Below are 27,863 nucleotides of genomic sequence, written 5' to 3' on the forward strand. Positions count from 1 at the left end.
CCCAAATGCAGACTGTGTACAACCTTGCTAAGCCACGGAAAACCAAGTTTAAAAGAAATTTCGTTTTTATAACTGAGTCTAAGCCAAGCTTAAGTACAAGTGTCTATGCTCCCCTTTTTATGTTGTGTATATCGGCTTCAAAAGTATCGACTAGAGAATTACAAAGCATGCGACGTTAATGGAACGAAGGCGACGAAGAACCAAAACAGACGGCCTGTCCCTGCTCCATACGCTGGGCCTGCGTCCGCTTTCATAATTAAGGACATGTGCAGAACTGAAGACGAATACTGAAACCGGCTACAAGCTGCGGATAAAATTTGGCTTTGAATATGAAGAAGATATGGGAAAGCCGACCACCCTTTGCTGGGATTCACGGATAAGTCATTAGGTTCCTGAGCCTGCCGCTGCCAGGTTACAATGAAGGCTTTCACATTAAGGTGTGGTGGCATGACGCCTCATAGGATGAAGGTTAACATTCAGATATTTCAGTGCAGATGAAATCTCCGAACGGGGTGTAAACTGGTCCGGAGCCCTATAATGCGCGGTCTCCTTCACATCGCACCCGCAGCTTGAAGATGTTGAACACCCCATGCCGTTCCATGCCATCTCATCTCACCCTGCCCTCCGATCCCCTACTACGCCGTACCACACCATCCCGTACCATACCCTCCCGTACCCTACGATCGCATACCATACCATACCATACCATACCATACCATACCATACCATACCATACCATACCATACCATACCATACCATACCATACCATACCATACCATACCATACCATACCATACCATACCATACCATACCCTACCATACCATACCATTTGCCCAACATTTGACGACAGTTATGAACCAAAAAACATAAATGCGCCTAATGAGGGTGTAATTGGTTGGTGAAGCAACGTATGACGGCTACATACACTCCTATATCAGTCTTTGATCATACGATTATGAACCCACGGAATGCAAGTGACGCGGAGACCCGAACTGCCGACGCTGTGGAATTAAGCGAAGCATAAACACTTCTCGTTGTATTCAATGGCAACAGTTAAAACGAAAGCTCTACCCACAATTATCGCAGAGTGATACAGAAGATATATATACGAAAGAAACCTAGCGCAGATATACCTTTTTTTTTTTTTTTTCACGCCAAACACCGGTGCTCGTGCACTTCTGAAAGGGGACTTCCCTGATGGGGCTGGGACAGGTAGGACATCGTCGCTTGCGGCGGGGGCTAGCCTGCCACAGAACTTATATCTGTTGTAGGCCGTCATTGCACCCGCCACCGTTTCGGAGGTGGACGACGGCTGTAGTTGCGGCGCACGTCTTTCTCTCCCTCTTCCTTTTCTTTCGTCTCTATTTTCTCTTCTGTCCGCACGAGGCAGCGGAGGTGGCTCAGCTACAGAGCCAGTAGCAGGCCCGTGCATTTTCTTTTCCTTCTTTCTACAGCCACAACAACAACTTCTGAAAGTTAAAAAGTTAACGAAAGGGCCAATGATCAAACACACACACAGCTGTGAATCCGCAATTATCGCTGATATTCGCAAAACAGGACATCAGTGAGCGTGCAATAAGATCGGGCACTGCTGGCTGCCTCAGACACCGGGGAATCTGAGGGCGCAGCTGACGTTGGGGTTCATAGTCGAGCCAAGCGGGCAGTCGAAGGCTTCGGAGAATTCAGCCATGCCCATGAGTGGGATAACGCAGCGACTGCGCGCGGACAACCGCGGCTCGTCACGGCCGCAGGAGAGAAGGCAGAAGCGCCGGAAGAACGTTCTCATGGCGTCCCTGCTCGTCTCGGGCTGCTTGTCGACGTGAACTGCCGAGAAAAGGCTGCCCATGGCACCCTCGCCGCTGAGAAGGGCATCCATCGCCGTCCTCGCCGCCATTGTCCACGCGAACAGGTTCGACGCGGTGGCGATGTCCCAACCTGAAGCATCCCCTTCGAGGGTGCTGGACATATTTATTTATTTATTTTATTTATTTGGAATACCCTAAAGGCCCAATAGGGCATTACATAGGAGGGGGGGGGGGATGTGGAAGCAAATCAGGGTATAACAAAAACAGGATAACAGATGATGTTATGGTGGTATGTGAGTGAAGTATATAACAGTCATAGTAATCTTTATACAAAACTAGGAAAAAATAGTCGGGCAAGCAATATTTCAACATAATAAGAGAACTGTAAAAAGATAAAAATGTGCAGCGATTTCAGCAAAAGGGAAAAACATGCACATCGCGCATGACAGACACTACAAAGCTGACTATGAATACAGAAACTAAAACCATAAAAAAGATAATAAATGAAACATTTGAGATCTCACCGACTCAGAAACACAGATTACACCGAAAGAATCAAGGAAAGGAAGCTCTATACAGGGAACGACAAAACCGCGCAAATTGACTACGATTCGTCTGAAGAAGCTAGCAATGCTGCTTGAAACTCTGATAAATCAGTCAAAATAGCGATATTTGACGCCGACTGATTCCATTCATATATTGCTAAAGAGAGTGGTGAATATTGGTATTTTTTTGTTCGTGCGAAAAGTGGGAGGATTTTGTTCGCATGGTCAAGCCGGGATGAGACGTGAGGAGCAGGAAGAAGATGGGAGCGAACAAATTTCGAATTGCTATAGTATAATGTGTGAAGAAATGATAATCGCGCAAACTTCCTTCTGATAGCGAGCGATGGTAGGTTTAAAACTTCTTTAATTGATGATACGCTCTGAAATCTTGAGTAGGATGATGTAATGAATCTTGCTGCTTTATTCTGGACGGATTCAAGAAGATTCGAAAGGGAGCCCTGGTGAGGATGCCATATGACGGAAGCATATTCTAAGGTTGGCCTTATCAGTGTAGTGTAAGCTTGATGCCTTGTGTTAGAATTTGCGAGGTGTAAACGGCGCCTTAGCATGCCAAGTTTTCTAAAAGCTTTGCCGGTGATGAGGTCTGTATGAGTGAGTATAGTAACAATAGTGAGTATTGTAACATATAGTGAGTATATAGTGAGTATTGTAACAAGAATGAACTAGGAAATAAAAACAAAAACAGAAAAGCAATTTTGGAGATCGCCCAAGCTTCGCATTAAAGATGAAGCGCGATAGCTCTACTTCCTTTACCTTTCTCCCCCTTTTTTACTGTACGCCACTGCAGTGCTCATAAGCATGTTACTGCATCAAACACTAAACCGTATTCTTTAGGCCTTTCTCTGCGCACCTTCACCAAGGAGCGATTGTGGCCTATGTGAAGCATGCGGGTCCGGCATGCAGAGGGCTTGTGTTCGATCTGCAACACCGGTAATTGCAATATCATATTTCATGAGAGAGGAAGGTAAAGTTTTGTTTGCCGAAGAGGAAGCCTTGAATTGTTTACAGTTTACGAAAGAACCCTATTACAGGAACCTCATTGCCAAGTTTTAGTTAACTTGGACACTCCTCTGATTTGTTCACCTCATTTCCAGACATTTCAGTCGCTAATTCAGAGAGACGCACAACACACCTGACTTTCTACGGAACAAGTTACTTATGTTGTGGGTTAAAAGGGGGACCGACCTAATATTAACGGGATTCGAAGGGAAGGAAAGCGTAGCAGGAGGCGGCAGAGGAGGAAGTTAGGAAGTTCGCAGGTGTCAAGTGGATGTAGCTAGCACAGGATCGGGTTAGTTGGAGTATAATATGGGAAAGCCTTCGCCCTGCAGTGGGTATAGACTGTAAAATAAGTGCGCAATAAAAACGTGACAAAGAGGAGAATTGGACAACGACGGCGCAGAACTAACTGATTTAATGGAAGAACGGAAGAGCATATATATACACAGTACTATACTATTTCTTCATAATGACCAGACTACTCGAGAAATCGCCGAGGCTTTTCATATTGCCAGGAAGCAAAATGTTTGTGTCAGTAAAACATCCATCGCACTGACAGAAAAAGAGATGACCATGCTGCACAATCGATAGTCCGTTCGGCAGGTTTCACCATGTGCTTGTGATGGGGGCTTTTTACATATGCTGTTACTATATTTTTCAAAAATTTTTCAAAAGGATTTTTTTTTTCAAATTGACGTGCGCATGTGCGTACACCAAGTGTATGCATATATATGATCTTCCGTTCTTCCATTAAATCAGTTGTCAGTTCTGCGCCGTCGTTGTCCACTTCTCCTCTTTGCACGTTTTTGTTGCGCACTTATTTTACAGTCCATCATGGTTCACCAACTCGCCAATCAGCCGTTCTACAGTGGATATAGTCAAGCAGATGATGATAATGAATCTCCGTCTGTGAGGGTGGTAAAAGCACAGCCTTAATGAATCCCATTACCGGCTGCCCTTTCGGATCCTATTTCGCGTTCATGCCATTATGACTATCCGTTTTAACCAATCCCTCAATATCCGCCTCTATTGTATCACAAATATTTAGAACCGTATAGTCACATGCTACCATATGTGAAAGATAACCCGATAGAGAAAACCAAGACGTACGAACGTGTCTGCCTAACTCGGCTTCCGACAGTCCCGGGGGGCTTTATTGTGTCCTCACCTTCACAGCTCACAGGAGAAGCTCGAGTTGGCAGCTACTGTAACTCAACCATGTCGTGTCGTCACGCAAACCGCCGACCAATGAGCTCTCGGCCATGCTACTTGCCAGTTATAATGTGCTAGAGGCATTCATACTCTCGATTTTTCCTCCCGAATTCGACTCCAATAACACGTACAAATCCAACGCCAGATTGTCTGAACAACGCGGCTTTAACAATGTCGCCTTAAAGTTATGTTTGTAACCGAATGCGAAAACTAAAATGACGGCAAGGAGTTTATTTTCATGACGCTAGGGCAGTTTTGCCAATGAGTGGTCCCGATATAACTGTCTTGACCTGAATAAATCGAATTCAGAAACGCAATTTCTGGGACATTTTACTATCTGCCAAACATTTCATGAAAATAAAATAATAAAAAAATTTGTAAAAGATCGCGTGCTTTGTGAGTATAGTAACGACGCATGACTGCGACACTTGTGTTTCAGGTTTTTATTTTCTGTAGCTTATAAGCGTTCAATTTTCGTTATAAGTAGCCTCTTTTCCTTTAGGACGCGGTAATCAAATAATATACGTAAAGTACGTCTTTTATGCGCCTTCAATAGCTCGACACTTCAGTTTCATTTGAGCGATCTCTGATCAAGAGCTCTTGTCAAATATTCTTTCACATGGATTTTCATGTTTTAGTACACCTGTGGTTGAGTTAGTGGCAGGAGTACGTATTCATCTTTTCTTTCTCTTTCATTCTTCAGTTATTGTTATGCTGCAGAAATCCATCAAATAATGCCGTAAGCTAGACCATTCGTTCCATTTTTTTAGCAACAAAAAGCCTAAACACGTTCCCGCATTGTTGTTAGTCCTCTGTGCGCTCAATAGGACAGAGCTTGCGGAGCCATACTGTCTGCGCCAGTAATGCAATTAACACAAGCTCCACAATAGAGCGCTCTTGCAGGACTTGTTATAGCTCCTTGAATGGGCACTGTCAGTGTAACCTATGCCTGCAACTCTACCGAAGCTTCACACAATTTCTCCAACAGCCGCACAAGATCGCGTCCATGTGGAATGAAGTTCGAACAATTTCCAATACACGCGGCCACTCTGTTGCAGCATTTGTCAGCACATGAATTTGTTTTATATCCTTCTCAAGCAAGTTATCGTAAGTCATGAATTCTTTCCTCAGATCATCAAGCGATATTAGCACAGCATTACACTCCTTTAGTTACTGTTAAAGTGGTGGTGGTGCCAATTCATAGAAGTAATTGTGACATTAAAAGAATCGATACATTGATACCGTGTTCTGAACGTGTTATTGATACGATTAAAAAAGCCGGACATCGAGTGCATTCATGTCGAGTAGGCACATGCTTAATTTTGTCGCAATTAATTTTCTGGCAAACCAAGAATATGAGATAACTGATATGCATAAATTATTTCCGTTAAGCTGGCGCAATCAGATCGCATTCCTCCACATAACGTCAATGCACCCATACGCGCCGGTCTCCTCCAGGAAATATCCTTCCACCATTATTAGTGCACTGTCGCTCCATTCCTCGAAACTGGCATCCAAGAGCAAACGTAGGACCTATAGTGAGCCTGTACGTCTGCTAAAGTCACTCAGAGGTCCCTCTTTTGGCTGCTAAGCGCCTGCTTTTGTTCACGCATCACGATGGATCACTCTTGAATTGTGGGTCGAGCGTGAATACAAGCAGCAGGACGCTTCTTCATGCTGACATGGAACAGGCTACTAACTAGTTGATAAAAACCGCGTCTGACATCCTTGTTACATTATAGTCTTCTTTTTGTGGGGGTGACAACATCCTTTTATTTTCATTTGTTAGTTTTCTTTTCCACGCTGGTCGGCCCAACATAAGCACAAAAAATCTTCCATTTCCTCTCCTCCTACATCTCCGGCACGAAAGCTGGTTAGGAATAGGATTATCAAGTTCAGTGTTGATATCGGCTTTCGGAGGGGAAAGCTCGCGCCACATTTACGCTTGATCACAGCTTTCAATGCGTGTCTTTTTTTGGGCTCAAACCGAACGCGTAAGACTTCAGCACTTCTGCATGCAAGAACACAGGGATCACAACCGTCTTGCGCTCATGACATAACCTTTACTGAGAAGAAAAAAATGAAAACAGGAAATTTTGTTTCGGGAAAAAGAGTGCAGCGAGAGGAGAACAGAAACATTCGTTCCTGTTCTCCGCGGAAGTAAACATTGTTACTCACCTGTGAAGCCCATGAAGACATTTCGTGCTCTCCTCGAAGGCCTGCTCCGAACGCCTGTCCCACCAATCTTTACTGTTGGCGGGCGTAATAATGTGCGCCAGCTCCCGAGCTAGCAGGACGCCCATTGTTCCAAAGTTGAATTCCCTGGCACAGGGAAGGAAGAGGGAGATAAATTAGGATGCGCATAATGTTACCTTACAGCGCGAGCTTCTTGAGCCTATAGTTCTCTCGGTTTCGCGTTGCCGTCGTCATCGTTCTCTCCGCATGCCGCTCATCACCTCACCATCGAAATGCGCACTGGTGCATACGACAAAGAAGAAACGATAAAGGATTCCCTTAAGTCCCTTGGCATCGCTAGTTGTGATAGCCTAGTTCTCAGGCGCTTCGCCACTTCACTGCAATCCCACCCATTCGCACGATAAAGGCACTTGGGCACAAAATACGGCCTAAAGGTATGAACCAAGATCTGGATGCAAAGTTTAAGCCGCGAGGTGAAATCACTTTTTAATATTTTCCTAACCAGCTACCGTCGATCATCTGTCTTGCCTTGAGCAGAAGCGCTAATATATACATATATACATACATACATATATATATATATATATATATATATATATATATATATATATATATATATATATATATATATATATATATATATATATATATATATATATATATATATATATATATATATAGATCAATCAAGGGGAAATGAGGGTGCTCGTTATAATACATGAAGGAAAGAAGCCAACAGTCGGCGAGGCCGAGGAAAGCGTTGGGGATGATACTTTGTCTTTCTTTTTTTTCTTTTTTTTAATGTTTACTTGAATGTTTACTTTTTCTTCTACTTTGTGTCTAATTATCTTTCCCCTAAACAGATTACATTACTAATTTCTGTGATTATTCAAGTAAACATAAAAAAAAAAGAAAGACATAAAGTATCATCCCCAACGCTTTCCTCGGCCTCGCCGACTGTTGGCTTCTTTCCTTCATGTATTATAACGAGCACCCTCATTTCCCCTTGATTGATCTGCTTGTAGCTTACGGGGGTCTCGGTTCTGGCAGTCTTGAAGCCATAGGTAGCGTAAGAGGGTTCTAGCACAGCTTTCACCCTCGCTCTTGATCACGTTCTACGTGACGCTGGCGGTAACAAAGGACGTCCCACGTCCGCCGCTATGGCAGAGGGTGGCGCTGGTGAACACTCTCAAGGTTCGTATACAGACAACATAAATACCCAAGAAAGTAGCAGGGGGGACAGCGGCCGATGTAGCTCAGTTGGAAGAGCACCGGACGCGTTATTCGGAGGTCGTGGGTTCGGATCCCGCCGTCGGCACGTTGTTTGTTCTTCTACTCTGTGTCTAATTATCTTTCCCCTAAACAGATTACCTTACTAATTTATGTGATTATTCAAGTAAACATTAAAAAAAAAGAAAGACATAAAGTATCATCCCCAACGCTTTCCTCGGCCTCGCCGACTGTTGGCTTCTTTCCTTCATATATATATATACTTTTTTTTTGTGAAGCATGGGCTATACTTTGTAACTGATTTATCAATTTATAACCCCTAGTGTTTGCTGCGAGACTTAAGAGTGTGTGTTAGCTGCCTCGAAACTTTACTCCCTCTTTATAGGCACAAAAGGGAAAGGCTAAAGGTAAAAAATAAATGGAAACAAAGGCGTTTTAAGGGCTAAGCAATTTTTATTTAAATGCTCTACTTTAGCAAATGTATATCTAGGTACATTTTGTTAGAAGATTCAACAATTAGGAATCATATACAAAAATCTTGAAAAGGACAATCTTTCGGGCTAATTGATTTTCCACCGTTTTTTGAAGCGCGTAGCCGGACGAGGACAAAGCAAGAGCGCTTGTGTCCTACCTGTTCCCCCGTGCTTTATTCTCGTCCGGCTACGCAATGCAAAACACAATATAAAAGAACGTTAACCATTTGCTTTTATGCTATAAGCGAACTATATCAGATTAGAAAGCTATCTGATACCGTCCCTCCATGTGGGGTGGCGAAAGGATTGCAAACTAGCACTATTGCAAACAGAAGGGCGAAAGTCAACACGGGCAAAAAAAACCTGCTCTCAAAATTTTGACGGCTCCTACGTCTGAAAGATTTAATTATCGACTACACTTTACCAGTAAACAGCAGACATTTATTGCTGAAGGGACTATCAGCGACTACTACAAAAGTGATTTACTTCTTGATGACGAGGTAAACTAACCTGGGCATCGTTGCGGAGTAGAGAATTGGAGCACTCAAAAGGGGCCCTGAGATGACAACCTTCTTCAACGGCTCGCTTAGGACCAGCGCTCCTTCCATCTGTCGCTCGGCGAGCACTGCCAAGTCCACGGGCAATGGGTATGCGATCGACGCCGCCTTGTGAGTCTTGAGCAGGGTCAGGTACTCGTTCAAGAAATCACCACCGGATGACTGGGTCTCGTTCGGATACACTTTGGTGCTTCCATTACTCTGCCGTCTCACAAGACGGTGCAAGAGTGTTACAGTGGTGTTCCTTAACATGTCTACTAGAGCCGCCCAGCGTGGCTTGTCGATCCACGAGACGAGACCTTTGTTTCTCGAGAAGGAGTCGATCACGGCATCATACAAAGCCTGCGCGTCTCCCTCAGCGATAGGGGGAAGGCCTAAGAAACGGCTGATATGGTACGAGCATGCATGGCTAGAAACTCGACACGCCGCCACAAGGCAGGTCTTGCGCGTTTCTAGTTGCGTGATATTCACGCTTGAGCGGCTTTTGTAGTATAGGGCGAGCACGTCCGCTGCTACTTGTAGTGCTAAGTAAGCCTGCACGGTCGGGTTCGTTGTATTTGTGCCAATGTTCTCGAGGATGTTTTTAGTCTGGGTCTGGCCTGTCCAGAGGAACTCCTCTGTGTCAGGGGCGCCGAGATACTGCTGAAACAAAGAAGACCAAGTCGAGACATCCGTGTCCTGCATTAGCTCGGCAATGCTGCTGATGTTGAGCACGCTTGTGTCCGTGTCATTTTGGAAGGCAGCGTCCACTACATCGTCCAGCTTCAGAACGTCGGCAGCCAAACTCTTTGGACGTGTTCCTGTCACTATCTGTGCGAGAGATAACTCCAAATAGGAGGCGAAATCAGGAAGTCCTTCAAATTTCTTCCTGAGCGAACGTCCGCTTGTAAGGGCAGGATACGTTTTGTTTCCATATAATTGGAGTCCTATTCCGAAGAGGACGTCGATGCCTGCCGTACCTGAGAGTGTCGCTATAGCCGTGACCAGCTTACTCATAGGAAGGTTCTGCAGGCTTGCGACGTGTTGAAGCAGTCTTGGAAGCACAGAAGTTAAAGTAGCATTTTCTTGGTTGCCGTTAATCAAACCTGAGCAACTCCTGAAAAGATAATCAGAATGTAAGGCCATGTGCACGTTACCATTACCAGCCTAAATACACCCACAGATTAAAAAAGGCCTCTTAGATATCCCTTAAACTCAGCCGGTCGTGTTACAGTAGGTACCCTCTTATTCCGGCGAACTTTCTATTTTCCTCCACCCACCTGATTTCATGCCTTCCCTGCTAAGCTTGCCTTTGAATTGCATGCCATGCTTTTGTCGATTCCTTTTTTTTTTTAATTTCGCATAGTATGTCATCTCATGTTTGCTGCCTAGCCAGTCATTCCTGTGCGCTACCGTTACATCCACCAATTTTCATTCAATAGATCGCCGAGTTTTAATTTTAAATATAAATATTTTTGTTAGCCTCCACCTTTCTGCTCCATGGCTCAGTACTGGTGACATAGTTTTTATATACCATTATTACATGCCCTAATTAGACGTGTTCCCTTAATATTTCTAGTGGTTCGCTGCGTAACTTCGTCTCCTTCTTAGATAGGTGAACATTACTTTAGTTTTCTGCATACTAATTTTTAGGTCCACCTTTCTGCTCTTGTTGCCTACCTCATTGATCCTGCTTTGCAATAAATTCCCTGGGTTAGTACTTACAAGGTAATATCCTGACCGGCGCAGATTGTTAAGATATTTATTAACCTTTATCCCCAGGTGTTCCTAATCGAAGTCTCACGAATACCTCATATAAACAAGCAGTGAAAATCACGAAGCAAATCTTGCCTCTTTGCTTCACACCCTTCCTTATTAAGATTACGTCATCATGAAAAACTATGTGAGCGTTTTAGCCGCTAAGATATCTTCCAGTATTACTCCACATGACTTCTACTCCACCCCGGTACCACTGTGCCGGCTTTTCTGCTGATGTTTCTGCCGAATAAAATGTATCAAGGAGAGTAGCCGGGCCAATTGGTACATGATCACTAAAAAAGAGCGCACTTTCGACAGGACACAGGGAGTAAGACAACACACAACACACAACAAGCATGCAATAAATTTTCTTCAGTTGTTAGTGAAGCGCTGTGTGTTGTCTTACTCCCTGTGTCCTGTCGAAAGTTCGCTCTTTTTTAGTGAGTAAAATGTTTTTTTGACAATCCATGGAAGCTAAATAAAGAGAGTGCATATAGTTGGCACAATAAACCAGGCTGATAGCTTGAATATGTACTGCTGTCGACTACACTTTATGGAAGCCGTTTTAGTCCTCTGTTGATATGAAGTCTAAAGTGGTGGTGAATTTATTAGCCATTGCCGTTGTATGTTCCTGTCGGCAAGCGCAAGTAAGCTGGTCGGTCTGCAATTTTTCGAATCCTTGGCCTCGTCTGTTTTGTGGATCAAGATAATATTAGCGTTCTATGATTCAGGCATGATCGAGCTCGTGATGCAGGCATTCCGTACGCAGAAAGTCGAGCTTTTCTGACCCAGTCTCCCTTTGTCTTAAGGCTGCTTTTACCTGACCTTCATCGGATGTTCTTCCCACTTTCATTACCGTAAAAACTTTCTTTGCTTCATTTTTCATTACCGGCATGAAATCTCATTTTTCCGCACAACTACACCTAATTTATCGTCTTGATTGCATCGGCAGCCGCATGGGTTTGTGTAGAATTCGTCAGCTACCTTAACTGTCGTATCCAAGCTGCTAATGGCTTTGCCCTCCTCATCTCATAGCGCATACATCTATCTTCACTCCAACCTCATGATATCCTTGCAGATTTTATGGTGCCTCCATTCTTTAAAGAATACCCAATGCTCTCCATATCACACTTGCACAGGTCGGTTAACTTGTATTTGTTAGCTTTGATAACTCTGCCTGCTCTATTTTCTTTGTTTGGCTAGAGGCCTTTATACATTGATGATTCTCACTCGGTTCTTTTGCTTCCCGAGGAAACTAAACGTGCTGTCCTCTGTACCAGGTTGCTGACTCCTATCGGAAACTACGCGATGGTATATCTGAAATTAACCTTCGTTGTTTCTATACCAATAGCGTCGTCTTTGGTTAAAACCAAATACCTTCCGCAAGATCCCGAGTTCCTTTACTTTTCCTCTTACAGCCAACTCTTTGATGAGGTTCTATCTTACTAATACCCTCCGTTTCGTGTGCAAGTATGGACGCATATAAAGCTTTAATATCCTATGGTCACTACATCGCACCGAGCCGAGCGTCTCTACATTCTGCACAACATAATATTAGCTTCCCCATTCATTTTGTGCCTTCTGTGTCAATTTCCGATTTTAACTTTTCAGACAGAATATATTTATGATCTGTAAAAAATTGCGTTCTGATTCTTGTATTAAGAATTCCCATCTCCTGTTGCTAGAAACATTGTCATAGTCAACCACTGCCTGCTATTGAGCCTGCTTCTCGCCTGTACCTTAGAATTAGGTCACCTTTCAGCACACTACGCAAGTGCATACAACTACATGTACAATTGTGTGATTACACTTCGATGTTTTCTTTCGAAGGTGTGTGCGCCCACGTTCCTCGGAGCCTATGGCGCTCAGGTACGCGGTACAAGTTTCAGGGTTCGATTTACAGCAATACAACCTTGCTTACTGAGAGTGGATGTTAAAATGTACAAAGAGAGACGCTGCAATATTTGCATTCCAGGACTAACCCATTGCGTTGTTAGCGAGTATTGTACCTTCCTTCACTCTTAACGGGAATAAGCCTATAAGGGGAACAAAAAGGGAGTAGCATGTCCTCTATCACGCTCCCTTGTAGGGGCACGGTATTTTCTCGATGCCCTCAGGTACATTTTAACCATTAACTTACTGAATGCTATACTTTGACAACACAAGCATGTTGTCTTCTAGAGAATATTTCTTTTTTGTAATTAGCGATAAAAAAAAGCTTTTCACTGCTGCACCACAAGTGTTGACGCTGTTAATAAGAGGACAGAGAGACCCTATTTAAAATCTTCGTAACTGTTATGACTATACATATTTTCAAGTAAAAATTGGCTTCCATCTTTCTAGTGATACAAATATAACCCAGGGCTCGGGAAGCCTGCTCTGATTTTAATAGGAAGTGTGGTAGCGGAGAAGCTATAGTCCCTTTTTACTTCCTTATGCATATGTTAGTGTTTATAGTGTAGTTATGTATTTAGGCTATACTGCCAATAATACTTCAATAAACGACAGACGACACGGTAACCATAGGCTCCTAAGGCGTAGCGTATACGCCGACCTGAGCATTATGAAAGAGAACACCAAGAACCGATTTTGTTAAATGCACTTTTACGCGATTTCTTCCTTCATACTCTAGCTACTATCATCTCTTCACGTAGTATGTTTCATGTGCACACTAAAGGCACGCCTCATCTGTCTTCCGGCATTTTTACCTGTACGTGTGAAAGAAGACATGCGAGCCATAGACGTCCGGATAGGGGAGGGATCCCGGTGTGAGAATGCTGTCGAGGATGTCGTAGAAGTCTGCCATTACGTCCCCAATGAAGCTGCCCTCGTTGGTCCACCGGCGGCAAACGTACTGGTAGAAATCTTGGCACGGGTTCACCGTCATATCCCCCGACACGTCGAGAAGATGGAGCGCCTGTACATTATCCACATAATATCGACTCTGTTCGAGTGCTTCAAACAACTGAACAGTTCAACTTTTGCTTTGAAATGCGATCTGCAAGCAACGTTGCCGCTTGACTGCGTTTTAATTAGGTTCAATGTTGGCGGCTTCGATTGGATTGAATCGGATTGGTTTATTTTTACAACAACGTGTACAATCGCACGTAACTATGTGAAATTGTAAATGTAAAAACAGTGTTGAGGAAGACGGCAGAAAGCAGCGATTTTAAGCTTGACAAGCCCCACGTCTCAAACAATGACAATATGGAAACAGTAGATACCAGCAGAGTGATATGTAGTGGCAAAAACTAACAAACAAACTCGTTGTGCGGTTTCAGAAAATCATAAACACAAATTCACACACAACCGATATTGCTGACAAAATGTTTTCTCTGTAGAACACGCAAACCTTCCGCGGTGAGCCGTAGTATACTTAGAGTTTGTGGGCGGCTGACACTAATAATCTACATTCTGCGATTTGTGCGAGGCTTCGGTACGAACCAAATATCCGCATACCGAGTTGGGCGAGACGAGCTGCTTACTTTCAAGTTTGCTATTTTTGGAGTGTTGTGCGCCTTTTATGTATTCAAGATTTGAGCGTTGATTGAAGTTTGAGCACATGTAGTATGTTAAGTTGCATTTCTTGAAATTTTTAAGAAGTGGATGAGAATGGGCATAATTTAAGACAGCGTTTTTCTGCATAACGATAAAGCATTGAAGAGCTCTGTTCGTGATGATTCCCCAGACTAAATGGCAAAAATGAAACTGTGAATCGGAAAGTGCTATATAGAGCAAGCGCTTTACATGTATTAATATCAAATATTATGGCATACTCTTTAACTACAGTTACTTAGTGAAGCAGCACTCGAGTTTTCCTAATATTAGAATGCATTTCTGACTATAGCAGCATGTTTTTTTTTTTTTTTTACAGCTTTCGTAATATTCGATATCGGGTAGCCGCAGTTAAGGACTTCCTTGAAAAATTAGTAGAAGACTCTCTGTTTGATATTTAGTAAAACTAATGTTCGCCCCACAAGCAGCACCAGTCTTTGCCTTTAAAATGGTGTTACAGATAGGGCGTAATGGAAGTTTCTCCAAAAGAAACCCCAACGTTATGATCACGCTCCTCTGCACGAAATGATTGCATCACTGGGATATGTGAAGACGACCTTGGTCAGTCAGGATGGCGTGTAATACATGACTGTTCATATTCACCTGCGAATCACGGCGTAATAATATGCTGAGGCATAATTATGTAGCGTAGGCCATTCCAGTCTGATCAGGCCGCCTTTACCTTTCGAAGTGGTGCAAACAGCTTGCGAAACGGGGTATATGCATGACCACTACCCTAAACCTATGGTATGAAAGGATCTTCGCTCTACTTGTGAATAAATATACAGACGTCAAAAGGAGTTAATGTGTTGCGATGTGCAGTTTATGAGTTGCGCGCAACATGGAGTGTTTATGAAAGTAAGTTTATTATGCGCCTACGATGCACATTTTGTACTGCTGATTGATGCTATTGTATGAAGATGCGTATTTTGTTCTCTCATACATTTTGTTCCATCTTCACACTAATACGAGCGATCCCGGCCAAGCGCAAGAGTAGTGCAGCGACTCTGGTGCGCTATTTTTCTCCTGCCATGTTTCAAGGGGAGAAACTCTAAACATGCTCGTATTGAATACTTAATTGTGAGCGCTAGAAAGTGGTGTGTGAATAAAATAATTTTTAGGTTATATTACGGGCACATCGTTTTCTGTTAGATCTTTCACTTCCTCCTTCGGGCTTTCGGCCGACGAATGCACAAAGTTGGAGACATTTACTACGACATTCATTTCCCATGCGTAACCAATTTTCGGGCAGCGACGACGACAATGAGCAATTTCACGGCTTAAAATAAATCTTCTACTGACTGGCTATAACCAGTGAGAGAACCAAAGTCATGCACAGTGTTAGAGGCAAGCAGATCAACATTTCAGCACTATGTTGGACCTCCTGTACATCACGCATACGCGGAAATGTGGCGTGAATCGAGCAAGGACAGCTAAGAAAAACCGTATTTATTCCAATCATGCACTTACTGAGGAAAAAAGTACAGTGTGAATAATTCTAGAGGAATAATACCGAAAATACAATACAGCAACAATACTGCTAGCGCTAGCATGCTGCGATTGTCGCCCAAGGACGTAGGACGACGATGACAGAGATGAGAGACAGAGTTGGTGGGAGCGAGATCTATTACGATTGCCGCCCTTTCTCACCACTACTTTGATCGCTTCCGCTGATGTTCGCACCCAGAGAAGATGGTAGTTGACTTATATCGACGCTTTTCCAAACATTCCACCGGTTACAAAGTGGCCCTAAAGGAGCTCTTTTCAGGCGTACCTCTTTGCACTGGTCAGAATCGCACGGCAAGTCAGCCTCGAAGACTTCCTCCGGCGGCCGTGAGATCAGCAGAGCGAAGGCAAGCGCGGCGAATCCGACCAAGGAGCAAGCTAGGCCCAACAGCACGCCAATTAGAGCGGTGGAACTCGCAGGCACTTTTTCGTACTCATCGATGTTTCCCTCGCCGACTGCAAGAGTAGCAACAAGAAAAAATAAATACAGCCTTAGTCTTCCCCCAGTGTTTATGCAGCCATGCAGCAAGACACGCACGGCATCCCAGCAGCTCGAAATTTATAAAGCAGGTTGAGCAAACCTCCCATTCGTGCCACTGATAAAACATGATAAAAAATCATAAGCGCTGTAAGCACGAGACTACACGGCGCCGTAGCATAATTGCCCGGATGGGACACTTTTTTATAACTTCTGAACACATTAGCCAAATCTGTTCGGTCCAGACAGTTTGCTGCGGGGCCGTTCATTCACTTACTTAAAGCGTCTGTGAAGTTCTAGATGTTCACAGAAGTAACGGGGTAATAGCGAAATGGGGAATGGGGTAAACAGAAGGGAAATGGGGTAATAGCGAAACGTGAGTGTGCATGCGTAGAATTAAAGTTGGCCCCGCCTCCATTTCATCGCAGCACTCCACACGTGCGCATTGACACCCCACTACTATCCTATTCCCATAACCGATAAGGTCCCCGTATTCTAAAACTCGCTATTAGGGAGTTTCAGAATAGTGAGACCAAACCGTTTAGGTGGATAGGGTAATAGCGGGAGAGAGTGCGTACGCGCGGAATGCTGCGATGAAAGGGAGGCGGGGAACGGAAATCACTATGAGCATGCACGCTTGTGCGCTCTCGGCTCGCTGTCATCCTATTCTCCTAACCTACAAGTTTCCCGCATTTTAAATGTCGCTAATAACGCAATAAAATTGAAGGTGTAAAACCGCTAGTATTTATCGGATTGCTACTGCAGCAAAAAGGTCCGAGTTCGGGCACTGCGCTGATCGAATAATGGTGCCAGTTAATTTAGTGAATTAGTGGACTTAACAGAACGACTCGTAATTTAGGGTTTGCACGAAATAGCTCACCATAACGCAGGACTGCACAGCGCTATGAAGAAAGCTCTCAAATATTCGGAGCAACCGTTCCACAAATTTTGTGCGGACTTGACAACTGATAATTATTTGCATCGGGTCAGCACATATATTGATAAGCTTCGTTTGCGAAGACTCGCTCATGTTATCTATAAACCGTTTGCTGAATTAGCTATATGCGGATTAGTCGACAGGTCTTGCTTTTCGAGACCGCAGCTAATAAAACATTGTTCAACTGCTAGAAATGTATCATCAGATCAGATGCTAATAATGATATGTAGTCCTCAATATGACCAACTACTGGATAAAAATAACGGTTCTAATCTCTTGAGGATATTTTATTAAAAGTCACTCTTTTAATTCCTCCTTTTACTGAAGTGAAATTAACGTTTTGCGGATGTAACAATTACCACTACGAACTAAATTAGAAGTTATTCCGAGACGCCAGTTTTCACATCAGTCGGCGCATTTTTGCAATGTAGCGGCTCCCCGCTCGTTGCCAAGAATATTTAACCACATACTTAGCGTCCTCATTGCATGTTAAGTGAATGATGCGGCATGCTGCATGGTTGGACATTTTCCTTTCACTCGGACGGTGTAACACGACTATCTGCCGCGGTACTGGGCCCAATAGAGCAAATAAAATGCCAAGAATTCGTGCCACGCTTTGATTGCCATGGTGCATGAAATGCGGTAGAATATACCATTGGCCATCAGGGCCCGATTTTTAGCGGTTCTTTAGCGGCAGTACCCACAGAGGGCCATCTGTTGCCCTCTCTGATGTTGGTAATTAGTAGGAGTTCGGAGAGGTCCACTCACACGCTTAATAACGCACCGTCTCCGAAACTTAGACGCTCCGATGTATGCTGCAGCCCAAAACGCCAGATAGGCAGTACAGGGCCGCTGAGGGACTTTACCAGATGTGCCTCGAAACAGGCACGTCCTACGTCTCTTCATAACATCACCTAATTATATGGACAGCCTAGCACTTTATCTTCGTATCCATGAATGTTTGGAGTGTTCGCAATGTGTTTTTGTGTACACACTCTAGACTGAAAACAAAGGCGCACTTGAACCTATATTACGTTCCAAGTGGAGTGGGCTTCCAAAGACGCTGGTATACTTTATATAAGCTATACTGCTACTTCTTTATCACCTTCCTCAAAGCTCTGCTGAATACAGCTAACAGAACCTTCTACCTGCGCAACAATTTACGTAAATTATGCAAAAAAAATTTCTGCATTTGTTTTGCTGCCCAGGTTTGTTTGCAAAAGGATGAATGGAAACACAAGAAATATACAGTATGGTGATGGCGAACAAAATAACATGATACCAGTCAAACTGAAAATAATTAAACCGCTTCTTGGGAAAGTTGGCGCGTACTGATTTCTCAAACGTTACACCACAGTTATAAAGATAGACGTATAATCGTTGATCAAGGATACAAGAAAGCGGCGTGCGGGTGGGCATCGGAGCATTATACTTGATGGCAAGATGCTTTTAAATGTACTCACAACAAACGTTCGACTTGGCGTCGACGACCGCAGTCTCTATGCGGCTATCAGCCAACGGGCTGGTCACAGCGTGGACAGGGGGAAGAGCCGCAGGTTCGCCTTCTAGGGCTGGCGCAACTGGTTGACAGGTTTCATCCGCAGACTCTTTTTCCGAAGCTAGCTCGAGACTCGAGGCACTGCCTCTAATATTGGAGGTTAATGGCTCTGCGGCCTTCACGGGATCGGACTGATGGGCTGCCATGATCACGCTTCCGTTCGGTGGCGGCTCCACAGTTTTGGCGAGGATGCTTCCTTCGTCAGTGGTCATATTACCAGATTTCCTTGAGCGGTAGTCGCGAATTGGCACTGCGAAGATCGGAGCTGTCAAGGGGGTTTGAAAACTGACATGGTAGCAAGGAGATAATGCATAAGTGCAAGTTGTGGGCCAAGAAGACACATATTACGACTCAGCAAGTCAGATCGCGCAAGCCGGCATTAAAAAAAGCAAAATAATTATAGATGCTCAAACGGACTGATGCAGAAATGAGAAAGACCCTTGGTTCCTTCGTCAAGTTAGGTATTCCCAATCTTATAACTTCATTGTCTTTTGCTCAGGAGTCCATTCCGAATGTGATTATATTCCAATAGCGGATATATTTTAATTGTGGTTCTACTACCAATGCTGGTTCTATTATCATTCCATTCTATCCGTAATCGGTTCCTGGAATCATCTTTGTTTAGTTATGCTTCATATTTTCATTTTTGTTTAGCCTTTTTAATGCGGCCTCTCCCACCTTTCTCCGGCAAGTGTAGATGAGGATTTCTTTTCCCATAGCTTTCAATGTCTTCGATTTGCACGTCGAGTGAGGGCGATCCCTCTAAACACAACTAACAACGGTTGGAAGGTGGAGGCTGCATAGTCGCCACCGACGACGACGACGCCGGAAAGGTTTCGCCCATGGCAGTCCTACCCCTATCGCATTAACGCACACTGTTCTTATTGTTATGAGAGGCCAATGTTGAAAGGAAGTGAGATAATGTTAACAATAACGGAGAAGAAAAGAACCAAAAGCCGAGGTTCAGTGGTTTGTTAGTTGCTTTTCCCCCTTATTACTCCTTTTGCTTGCATACTCCTGTCTAAAATGTTTCAGCATATAGTCTGGTGTTCGAGGCATTCCAGTTTATTACCGCTGCCTGTCGGGCCTGTCCTGCAAGTCCACTGTGGCTTTGGCGGGCCTATCATAAAATGCTGCTCTGAACGCTCTTAATAGTTTACAAGCTTCACGCCAAGAGATGTTTATACCCTCGGCAGAAGCCCGCATGCGCGGTGCTTTCAGCGGTGTGTCTATAGCAGCTTTTCTTAGCACGCATTACGATAAACCTTCCAACGTCCTCCGATGTGACTCAGTGACAGCGCGCTACGTTTCTGAGACCAAATGTCTCGAGAACACATTCTGGCCGCGGTGGCCACAATTTGATGTAGGCTTAATGGAAACATGCTGGCATATTACACGATGCAAGCACAAGTTAAATAACTGTAATTGGTAGAGCTTACTTCGCAGCTCCACACTTCAGCGTGCTGTCAACTCGGCCGCAGCTTCAGGCTGTCAGATCACACGTGTCGACCAAAACTATTTCATTTCTTATATGATATAACAGATAATACCATCGACGTATTCAGTATATTTTTCATTCAGAGTTAAGCGCCCTGCAGATGAGAACCAGAGTTTAGGGTGCTTGACTGCAAAGCGGGGACCCGGGCTAGATCCTGGCCACGGTGGCCGCGTTTCAAGGGAGTCGAAACGCAATTCGGCCCTATATTATGCGATTTCAGAGCTGGTTTAAGAGCCTTTTATGGTCCAAATTGTTCGAGCCCTAAACTGCGGCCGAATCCTAAGTCGCTTAGGGATCTTAAACCCAGCAAACATCCAAGCCCGTCATTCACAAGCTGAATGTCATAACATACAGCCATAACATATGCACATACCAGTATGGCCGATGGTCAGAAGCAAAGCCGAGTTTGGTCCAGAAGCGTATCTGGGACTTGCAACTGCTCAAAAAAACGTTATGGCACTGGAGCTTCAAATTTCGCAAGACGATCGCGTGCAAGACGCCACGAGCTTTTTTCTCTTCTTCCTCTTTCACTCCGATCGCTTAAAAACAGGCTAGCATTATTGATCTGCGAGAGAGAGAGAAATAACATTTATTGCACCCGTCAAAAGGTTGGCGAGGATCCGAGGCGAAGCTCTGTCCCAACCATGTCCTCCCCCTCAGCCGTCGACCTGGATCCCTTGGATCTTAGCAGCGGCTAGGGCAAGACGGATGACTTCTCGTTGCCCTTTTTCGTCCTGCTTGAGAAGTAGTGCCTCCCAGGACTCATCCGTTCGGTCAAGTTCTAAAAATCTAGGACACGTCCATATCATATGGATCATGTCCGCTATGCCATTGTAACGTTTGCACCTGGGGCTGAAAATTTCCGGGTGCCACTTGCTGTAAAGCTGGGGGTTCGGGAATACTCCAGTCTGTAGCTTACGCCACATAACCTCCTCGCTTTTGGTCAGTTGCTTACACGCTTTTGGTAGTACTGATCTGCCTAATTTGTAATGATTTAGGATATCTTGGTAGGTGTTAATGTCATCGTCGAACTGCAGGGGCTCCTCATCGCGCAAGGGGTACGGGGTTGCGCATAAGTCGTCACTGGGATCCCGGAATGTAGCTAATCCTCGGGCCAGTACGTGCGCTTTCTCGTTCCCCCTCAACCCCTGGTGCGCCGGTGTCCAAATGAGCGCGACCTGCTCTGCCGGTGGTGAACCACTGGCCAACACTCTTGCTGCTATGGCCGAAATGCGGCCCGCGTCAAAGTTTCTAATCGCTGATTTCGAGTCTGTAACTATAATTTTGACCTGTTGTTGTGTTAGAGCTAGCGCGATGGCCACCTCTTCCGCCTCCGTTGTGGTCGAAATTCGGGTGCTGCAGCAAACTACCGAGCCCCCGTCTTCTCTAGTTGCTACTGAAACACCTCCCCTACCGTTCGTGTATTGACCTGCGAAGCATTCTTTTTCACAAGACATCCGTCAATATGCGTCTGGACAATGCCGTCACATGCGTTCGGCACCTTCCCGCAAATCTAAATGAGAGTGATATGAAGTTCATGGAATTTTTTAGCACGCATACAGAATGATTCACGTGATGTCAGCGTTCACACCCCGCCGGGGTGGCGCAGTGGTTACGGCGCTCGACTACTATTCCCAAGGCCGCGGGATCGAATCCCGGCCTCGGCGGCCGCTTTTCGATGGAGGCGAAAAGCAAGGCGCCCGTGGGCTGTGCGATGTCAGTGCACGTTAAAGAACCCCAGGTGGTCGAAATTTCCGGAGTCCTCCACTACGGCGTCTCTCATAGCCGGAGTCGCTTTGGGACGTTAAACCCACACACCAAACCAAACCAAACACATAATTGATGCCGACGCCAAATTCAAGCTTGCTCTCAACTCGTTTGTAATGTGCACCAAGCACAATTTCCACTTCCATCTGGTGTCCAACGACTTTGGTCTGACGACGTGAAATGGCTCCGCATCAGGGAGGTTTATATCAACGTTGTGTTTAAGATTGCTGACTATCGGAGGCACATAACTTGACTTTTGGCATTTCACTTCGGCTATGGGACGCTGTATGAATGCCATTGAGTCTCCCATCGAAGCGGGCTCTTCGTAAATTCTTGCAGTCTTGCCTACCGCTAGACGGCTTTGTTGATGAACTTGTCGAGCGCTGCATATCGGTGATCCAGATTGTGATGACTCGGGTAATTTAAAGTGGTCCTGAGTCCACTCTGGGCATGAGAAGATTAGGCACAGACTCGGGATATATTTGTAAAGATATTTATTTAAGATAGCTGGCTCAGCTTCGCTTACGGCTCGCCGTCACTGGGCTGCGGCGCTGCGGCGGCGTGTTGCGGCACAGGCTCCCGAGGAAGGGCTGGGTGTTCGTCACGGCCAGGTGGTGGATTGCCGAATGCTGCCGCTGGTGCCTTCTATCCAAGCTGGCGATAAGATATGCTGCCAGGCGTGGAGGCAGGATAACAGGCGCCGAACTTGTGCGGCGGCGAGATCCCGGGCTCCCAGGTCCCGGCGTTACCCCAGTCTTCTGCCTTGATCGCGTTCCGTTCGACCGTCTCGTTCACTGCCTGTGATTGCTCTCCCCTCTCTCTCGTTGGTCTCCTCTTTTAAGCCATCAGCTCCGTTGTTCGCCTCCCCTTCACCGCCGTAGGGGTTGACCGGTCTCCGCAGCCGTCGGCTGCCTTTGTTGGCTCCCCCGCAGCTTCCACAGGTCCCGTCCCAGGGGAGTCGCTGTAGCTTTTTTATATTGGGCAGGTTTCCACACCTTGATACCGAACATGGGCATGTGTGCAGTTTGGCGACTCGACACCGGCGTGGCATGATCAGCAGTGTCCAAGAACAATCGCTGACCGGCGTCCGCAGCCGAGGGCACGAGCACTAACCATCACAAGATCAACTGCCTAGACTCTTGATTTTTACCCAATGAGCGGCGCCGCAAGGGGCTTCTACTTTTGTTAAACCGTGCGTCCTGAGACAAGTAAGCCCGGCAGAAGAGAAATTGTTGCATGAAAGCGGTGCTCCTTGCCGTAACCGAAATTTCGCTCAATCAGACCTAAACATCATCATTTGAAGTACTTTTTTCCCCTGCTGTAGCTTCGAAATATTGTCGGATTGGACAGAGTGTGATAATTTTGGTTCTGAATTGTGTAAAAATGTTCATTGTTTTTTAGGAAAGAAAACGCGCAATGTATGTCAAACTTCACGGCGGACACCTGAACAACAAAGTCGAGTTGACGTGAATCTAGCTGGGCATGCGGGTAGGTGGGTGGTGCTTCTCCCGGCACTTTCTTTCTTTCTTTCTTTCTTTCTTTCTTTCTTTCTTTCTTTCTTTCTTTCTTTCTTTCTTTCTTTCTTTCTTTCTTTCTTTCTTTCTTTCTTTCTTTCTTTCTTTCTTTCTTTCTTTCTTTCTTTCTTTCTTTCTTTCTTTCTTTCTTTCTTTCTTTCTTTCTTTCTTTCTTTCTTTCTTTCTTTCTTTCTTTAAATTCTTCTCTGTCCGTACGAGGTAGCACCATTGGATCAGCTAGAGCCTGCTGGCATAGGCTCGGCCACTTTCTTTTTCTCTTTCCCATACAGTCGCAACAACAACTGAACCGTTATGGAAGAGAAGTGAGGAAGGGGATTTAAAGAAGATAGAAAGAAGGATGTGCCGCAGGGAATGACTCGAATTTCGACCACCTGGGATCTTTAACGTGCACAGACATCGCAAAGCTCGTGGACGCATTTGCGTTTCACCTCCATTGAAAAGCGGCCGCCGCGGTTGGGTTCTAACCTGGGTACTCCGGCTAAGTAGCTGAGCGTCTGAGCCATTGCGGCAGGTCGATCTAGACGCCATGTTGCCTTTTCAGGGAAGGAAAGTATAACATACTGCTCAGTGTACAGCTCTAATGCATAATGACAAGAAAATAAGAGGAGGAATACTCATTTCCACTGTCATCTAATATTAAAAATTAATAATTTGTTCACGGGACAGGAAAGGGGCAGTATCTGTCACATTTATTTTGGGGGCACCTGACCGCGCCGTTAAGGAAGGAAGGAAGGTGGGAGTGAAAGCGGAAAGAGACAAAGGGATGTCATAGTGGAAGGCTCCGGAGTAATTTCGACCACCTATGGATCTTTAACGAGCACTGACATCGGTGAAGATCCCCATGTGGTTGAAATTACTCCTTGTAACGTTAGTCATTTTTTCCATGACGCCATGTATCAGCGAAATTCAACCAGTCTAGCGGCTTGATCTTTGAAAACGTGGTGTGACCATGACCTAATTAAGCGCGGGTGTCCACCATTCCCTGGTGCCCACTCAAAGGTGTATTGCGCCTTCCTTTTCTGAAAACCTAAATTAAAAAAAAAAAGAAAAAAAAAAGAATTGTGGATTGAAGTGGCAGAGTTACAGGGGCTACACGGCTACTCTAGAAGGTGAAGCATGGGCATCACTTCAATTCAGACCTATTTAAGGAAAAGAAACCACCAAACCTTGTATGACCATGGTTAACACAGATTTCGCACATATCACTATGTTCAAGACATTCTTAAACTTTCACATTTCTTTTTCATGCATAATTAGGGAGCTGCCCAACGAAAAAGTCCTTTACGCGCGCAGCCTTGCTCAACCATGTGAGAGAGTTAAGATTGCAAGATAAAGCCAGAGGGAATCAGATTGTTTAATTAGCTTCGACCTGGCAAAACAGAGGTGCCAGTAAAGGTTAGAAAAACTAAATGTATGTTGAGATAGATAGCTGAAGAAAAGGACATTTGTTATAGGTTAGAGGATTTTATTACTAACGAATCGAATAATTGCATATATTTACAATACAGCGTTTTAGCTTTAGCGCTTCCGATAAAAATTTCAATGCGAAATTGCGGAGCCTTTTAAAATTTATTTTATTCTTTTTATTACGCTGCGTTAACAAGAAAACACGTGAAATTCAGAAAAAAACCCCGCATAATCACGTCAGCGCGCCGCGAGAGCGCTCTCACACGCGGAATTATGAACGTAGTTTCTTTAGGTAGTTCCGGGTATGTGAACGGGCAAAGAATATGAAGTAGATTCTGGCAGCAAAACTGTAACATGTGTGACCTTGCTGCGTTGGTGTGGTAAACATAGGCGGCGCTGGTTTTCCGTACAAGGCCGAGTCGACAGACAGCATTTTGCTCCTGGCATCTCGCACATTGCATTTTTGCGTTCCGTTGCATTGGTTTGCTTTTGTCGCTGATTTATTTTGAGCCCGACAGTTGAAACTCTCACCGATAGCTAGAAACGCTGCATACCATATAAACAACAGAGATAGCGTTAAACTTGTTGTGGCTTTGGGAAGGAGAAGAAGAGAATGCACGGGTCTACGAACTGATTATAGCTGAGCCGCGACCGCTGTTTCTTGATGGCACAAAGTTAATAAAAGCGATGACAGAAAAAAGAAAACGCGCACCGCAACCGCCATTTTTCACCACCGAAGGGGCGGCGAGTGCAATGACGGCATTCACGACAGGTTCAGAGACACCGGTGGCAAGGAGGTTCCGCCGAAAACTACGAAGGCGCGCTGTTGCAGTATAGATGTTGAGAAAGCTGCATAAAAGATGCGTTTAGTTCATGTTTTGCCGTACGAATGTATGGCAAGGAACAGCTGTGTCACTAGAGAGGAAATTCGCGGTATTAACATGCGGTAATATAAATCAGTTTTACATTTACTGGCTTTTCATTTTATGAATTTTTGCTCTAATGACACAGCTGCTCATTAGCATACATTCGAAAGTTGGTTTGCATATACCGCCTGTTCATTCTGTTAATTTCCGTCCTGGTGATACAGATGTTCATTAGCATACAGTGGTATCCCAAACCCTAGACTAGGAGCATCTTTCTAACAGGCTTCCCTGTTGCGCCACCAGTCCTCGAGGCGGCGCTTTGTCGTCTCCATTGCCCTCATGATTACCCTAGTCTCTTCGGGTAGTGACGTCGACTGTAGACCGAGTGCTGTCAAAAGCGCCTCCGTTGGTGTTGTCGCTGTTGTAGTGGGGGCGGGTCGCAGTTCTTGGCACTCGATCACTACATGTTGGATGGTTGGATGATGATGATGATAGTGTTAGCTAGTCCCTTTGTAACGGGTGGAATAAAAAGGAATGAGCGCCACGTAGTGCGCGGAACGCTCAGTAAATTTTCTCGCCAAAATTGAGCATGACCTTCTAATCCCAAGATAACCAAGCCAATGTGGGACAGGTTCGAAGCTACAAGGAATCGATTCAAAGACGGAGATTTGCGGCACACAACGGCTCGAGCGGCGAACTTCTGTTCTAAGCTGGTCTTGCGATCTTGATTGAACACCTCAGGAAACATGTTTGAGCTAACAACGCGTTCCGACCACCACAGCGCCACTGTAGGCTTTGGGTATCCTAGCGTTAAACCAAGAGTCTTTACAAAAAACCACAAATCTGCAACGAGACGTGGCGGCGGAGATGAAGGTATCTATAATGATTTACTCCATATCAATTTTCATATCAGTGAAAGCAATTTTCGGGGTCGTTTCATTCATGATTTCAAATAACCAACACTTGAGTACAGCAAACGCCAGTAAACATTTTTTTATTCCCGATAACGGAAAAGCAAGGACTGCTTCATGTGCTGCTGTAAAAAAAAAAAAACACAAAATGACAGGCTGCTGTCAAAAGAAAACACAAAATGACACTCAGGTACGAAAAAATAAAGACAGACTCTGTACAGACAAGCACTATTGACAAGAACACTGCAAAAAGAAAAAAAGGGAGCAGGCATGGAGCTGTCACTTGGAGCAGAAAAAAAAGGCTCTAGACGGTAGTTCCTCGCTGTCCAATGAAGCTGACAACAGGAGAATACTTTGCTCAGAGATGACCTGCAATGTCACCGTCTCCAGGAATTTCCGAGATATCTGGAAGCTTCTTGGAAGCCGCCGCCTTGACGGGACTCAGTCCGGAGAAGAACGTAGCGTGGGCCATGCCAAGAGCGATGCTGATTGAGAAGGAGTACACGAGCCCGGACCACAGGTCCGTGAAGTAGAGCAGAGGTACAGAGAAGATCCCGGCAATGACGAGCCGCCGATTCTTGCTGAGGGTTAGGTTGATGCCCGGCACGGTCGCTGTGTCGTCGTCTAGGTGCAACTTCAGGGCGGCGCACAGCGCCACCGTGGCCCCGACGCCGACGAGCAACGCCGGCGTGAAGATCACGTAACAAGCGAGCAGGCCTATGAAGACGACGCCATAGTTGCTGCGGAAGCGTTCGAAGTTGGTCTGGATTCTCTCAACAATTTCATGGGCGGACTTGGGGAGCTTCAGTTTACCGGTGTCTAGAAAGAACTTCCATGGTTGAATCTGGCTCAGCTGATCACTCGACCACGATACGACGATACGGCGGACGTCGAACTCATCTCTCCTTGGCGAAAGCTGCGGGCGCTTTCGGGCCGGCATCGGCGTTCCAGTACGAGTGGGGGCTGGAGCTTCACCACAGGATTTGGGGCTGCAGTTGAAGTCGTCCCCGTAGTCGCCCTGCAAGTGAGTCATCACTCGGGCTCTGCTGCAGCTGCGGCTGGGGTCGGTC

The 27,863-nt window shown here is 45.2% G+C and overlaps 2 protein-coding genes across 2 annotated transcripts; both read right to left on the reverse strand.

Moving 5' to 3' along the window:
• Positions 1-1,600: 1,600 nt before the first annotated feature.
• On the reverse strand, positions 1,601-23,125 carry LOC146198840 (neprilysin-1-like). The gene is made up of 8 exons (XM_084591988.1): positions 22,824-23,125; positions 22,601-22,728; positions 18,715-19,059; positions 16,105-16,292; positions 13,484-13,740; positions 8,992-10,134; positions 6,761-6,904; positions 1,601-1,958 (listed from the first exon to the last, which is right to left on the reverse strand). Exons 1-8 carry the CDS (start codon positions 23,123-23,125, stop codon positions 1,601-1,603), a joined length of 2,865 nt encoding a protein of 954 aa, XP_084448114.1.
• Positions 23,126-27,012: 3,887 nt separating this feature from the next.
• On the reverse strand, positions 27,013-27,826 carry LOC146198841 (prenylated Rab acceptor protein 1-like). The gene has a single exon (XM_084591989.1). It carries the CDS (start codon positions 27,824-27,826, stop codon positions 27,152-27,154), a length of 675 nt encoding a protein of 224 aa, XP_084448115.1. The 3' UTR covers positions 27,013-27,151.
• Positions 27,827-27,863: the final 37 nt, after the last annotated feature.

This window comes from Amblyomma maculatum, chromosome 2, assembly GCF_055883805.1.
Source record: "Amblyomma maculatum isolate TAMU_Amacu chromosome 2, ASM5588380v1, whole genome shotgun sequence".
Classification (NCBI taxonomy): Eukaryota; Metazoa; Arthropoda; class Arachnida; order Ixodida; family Ixodidae; genus Amblyomma; species Amblyomma maculatum.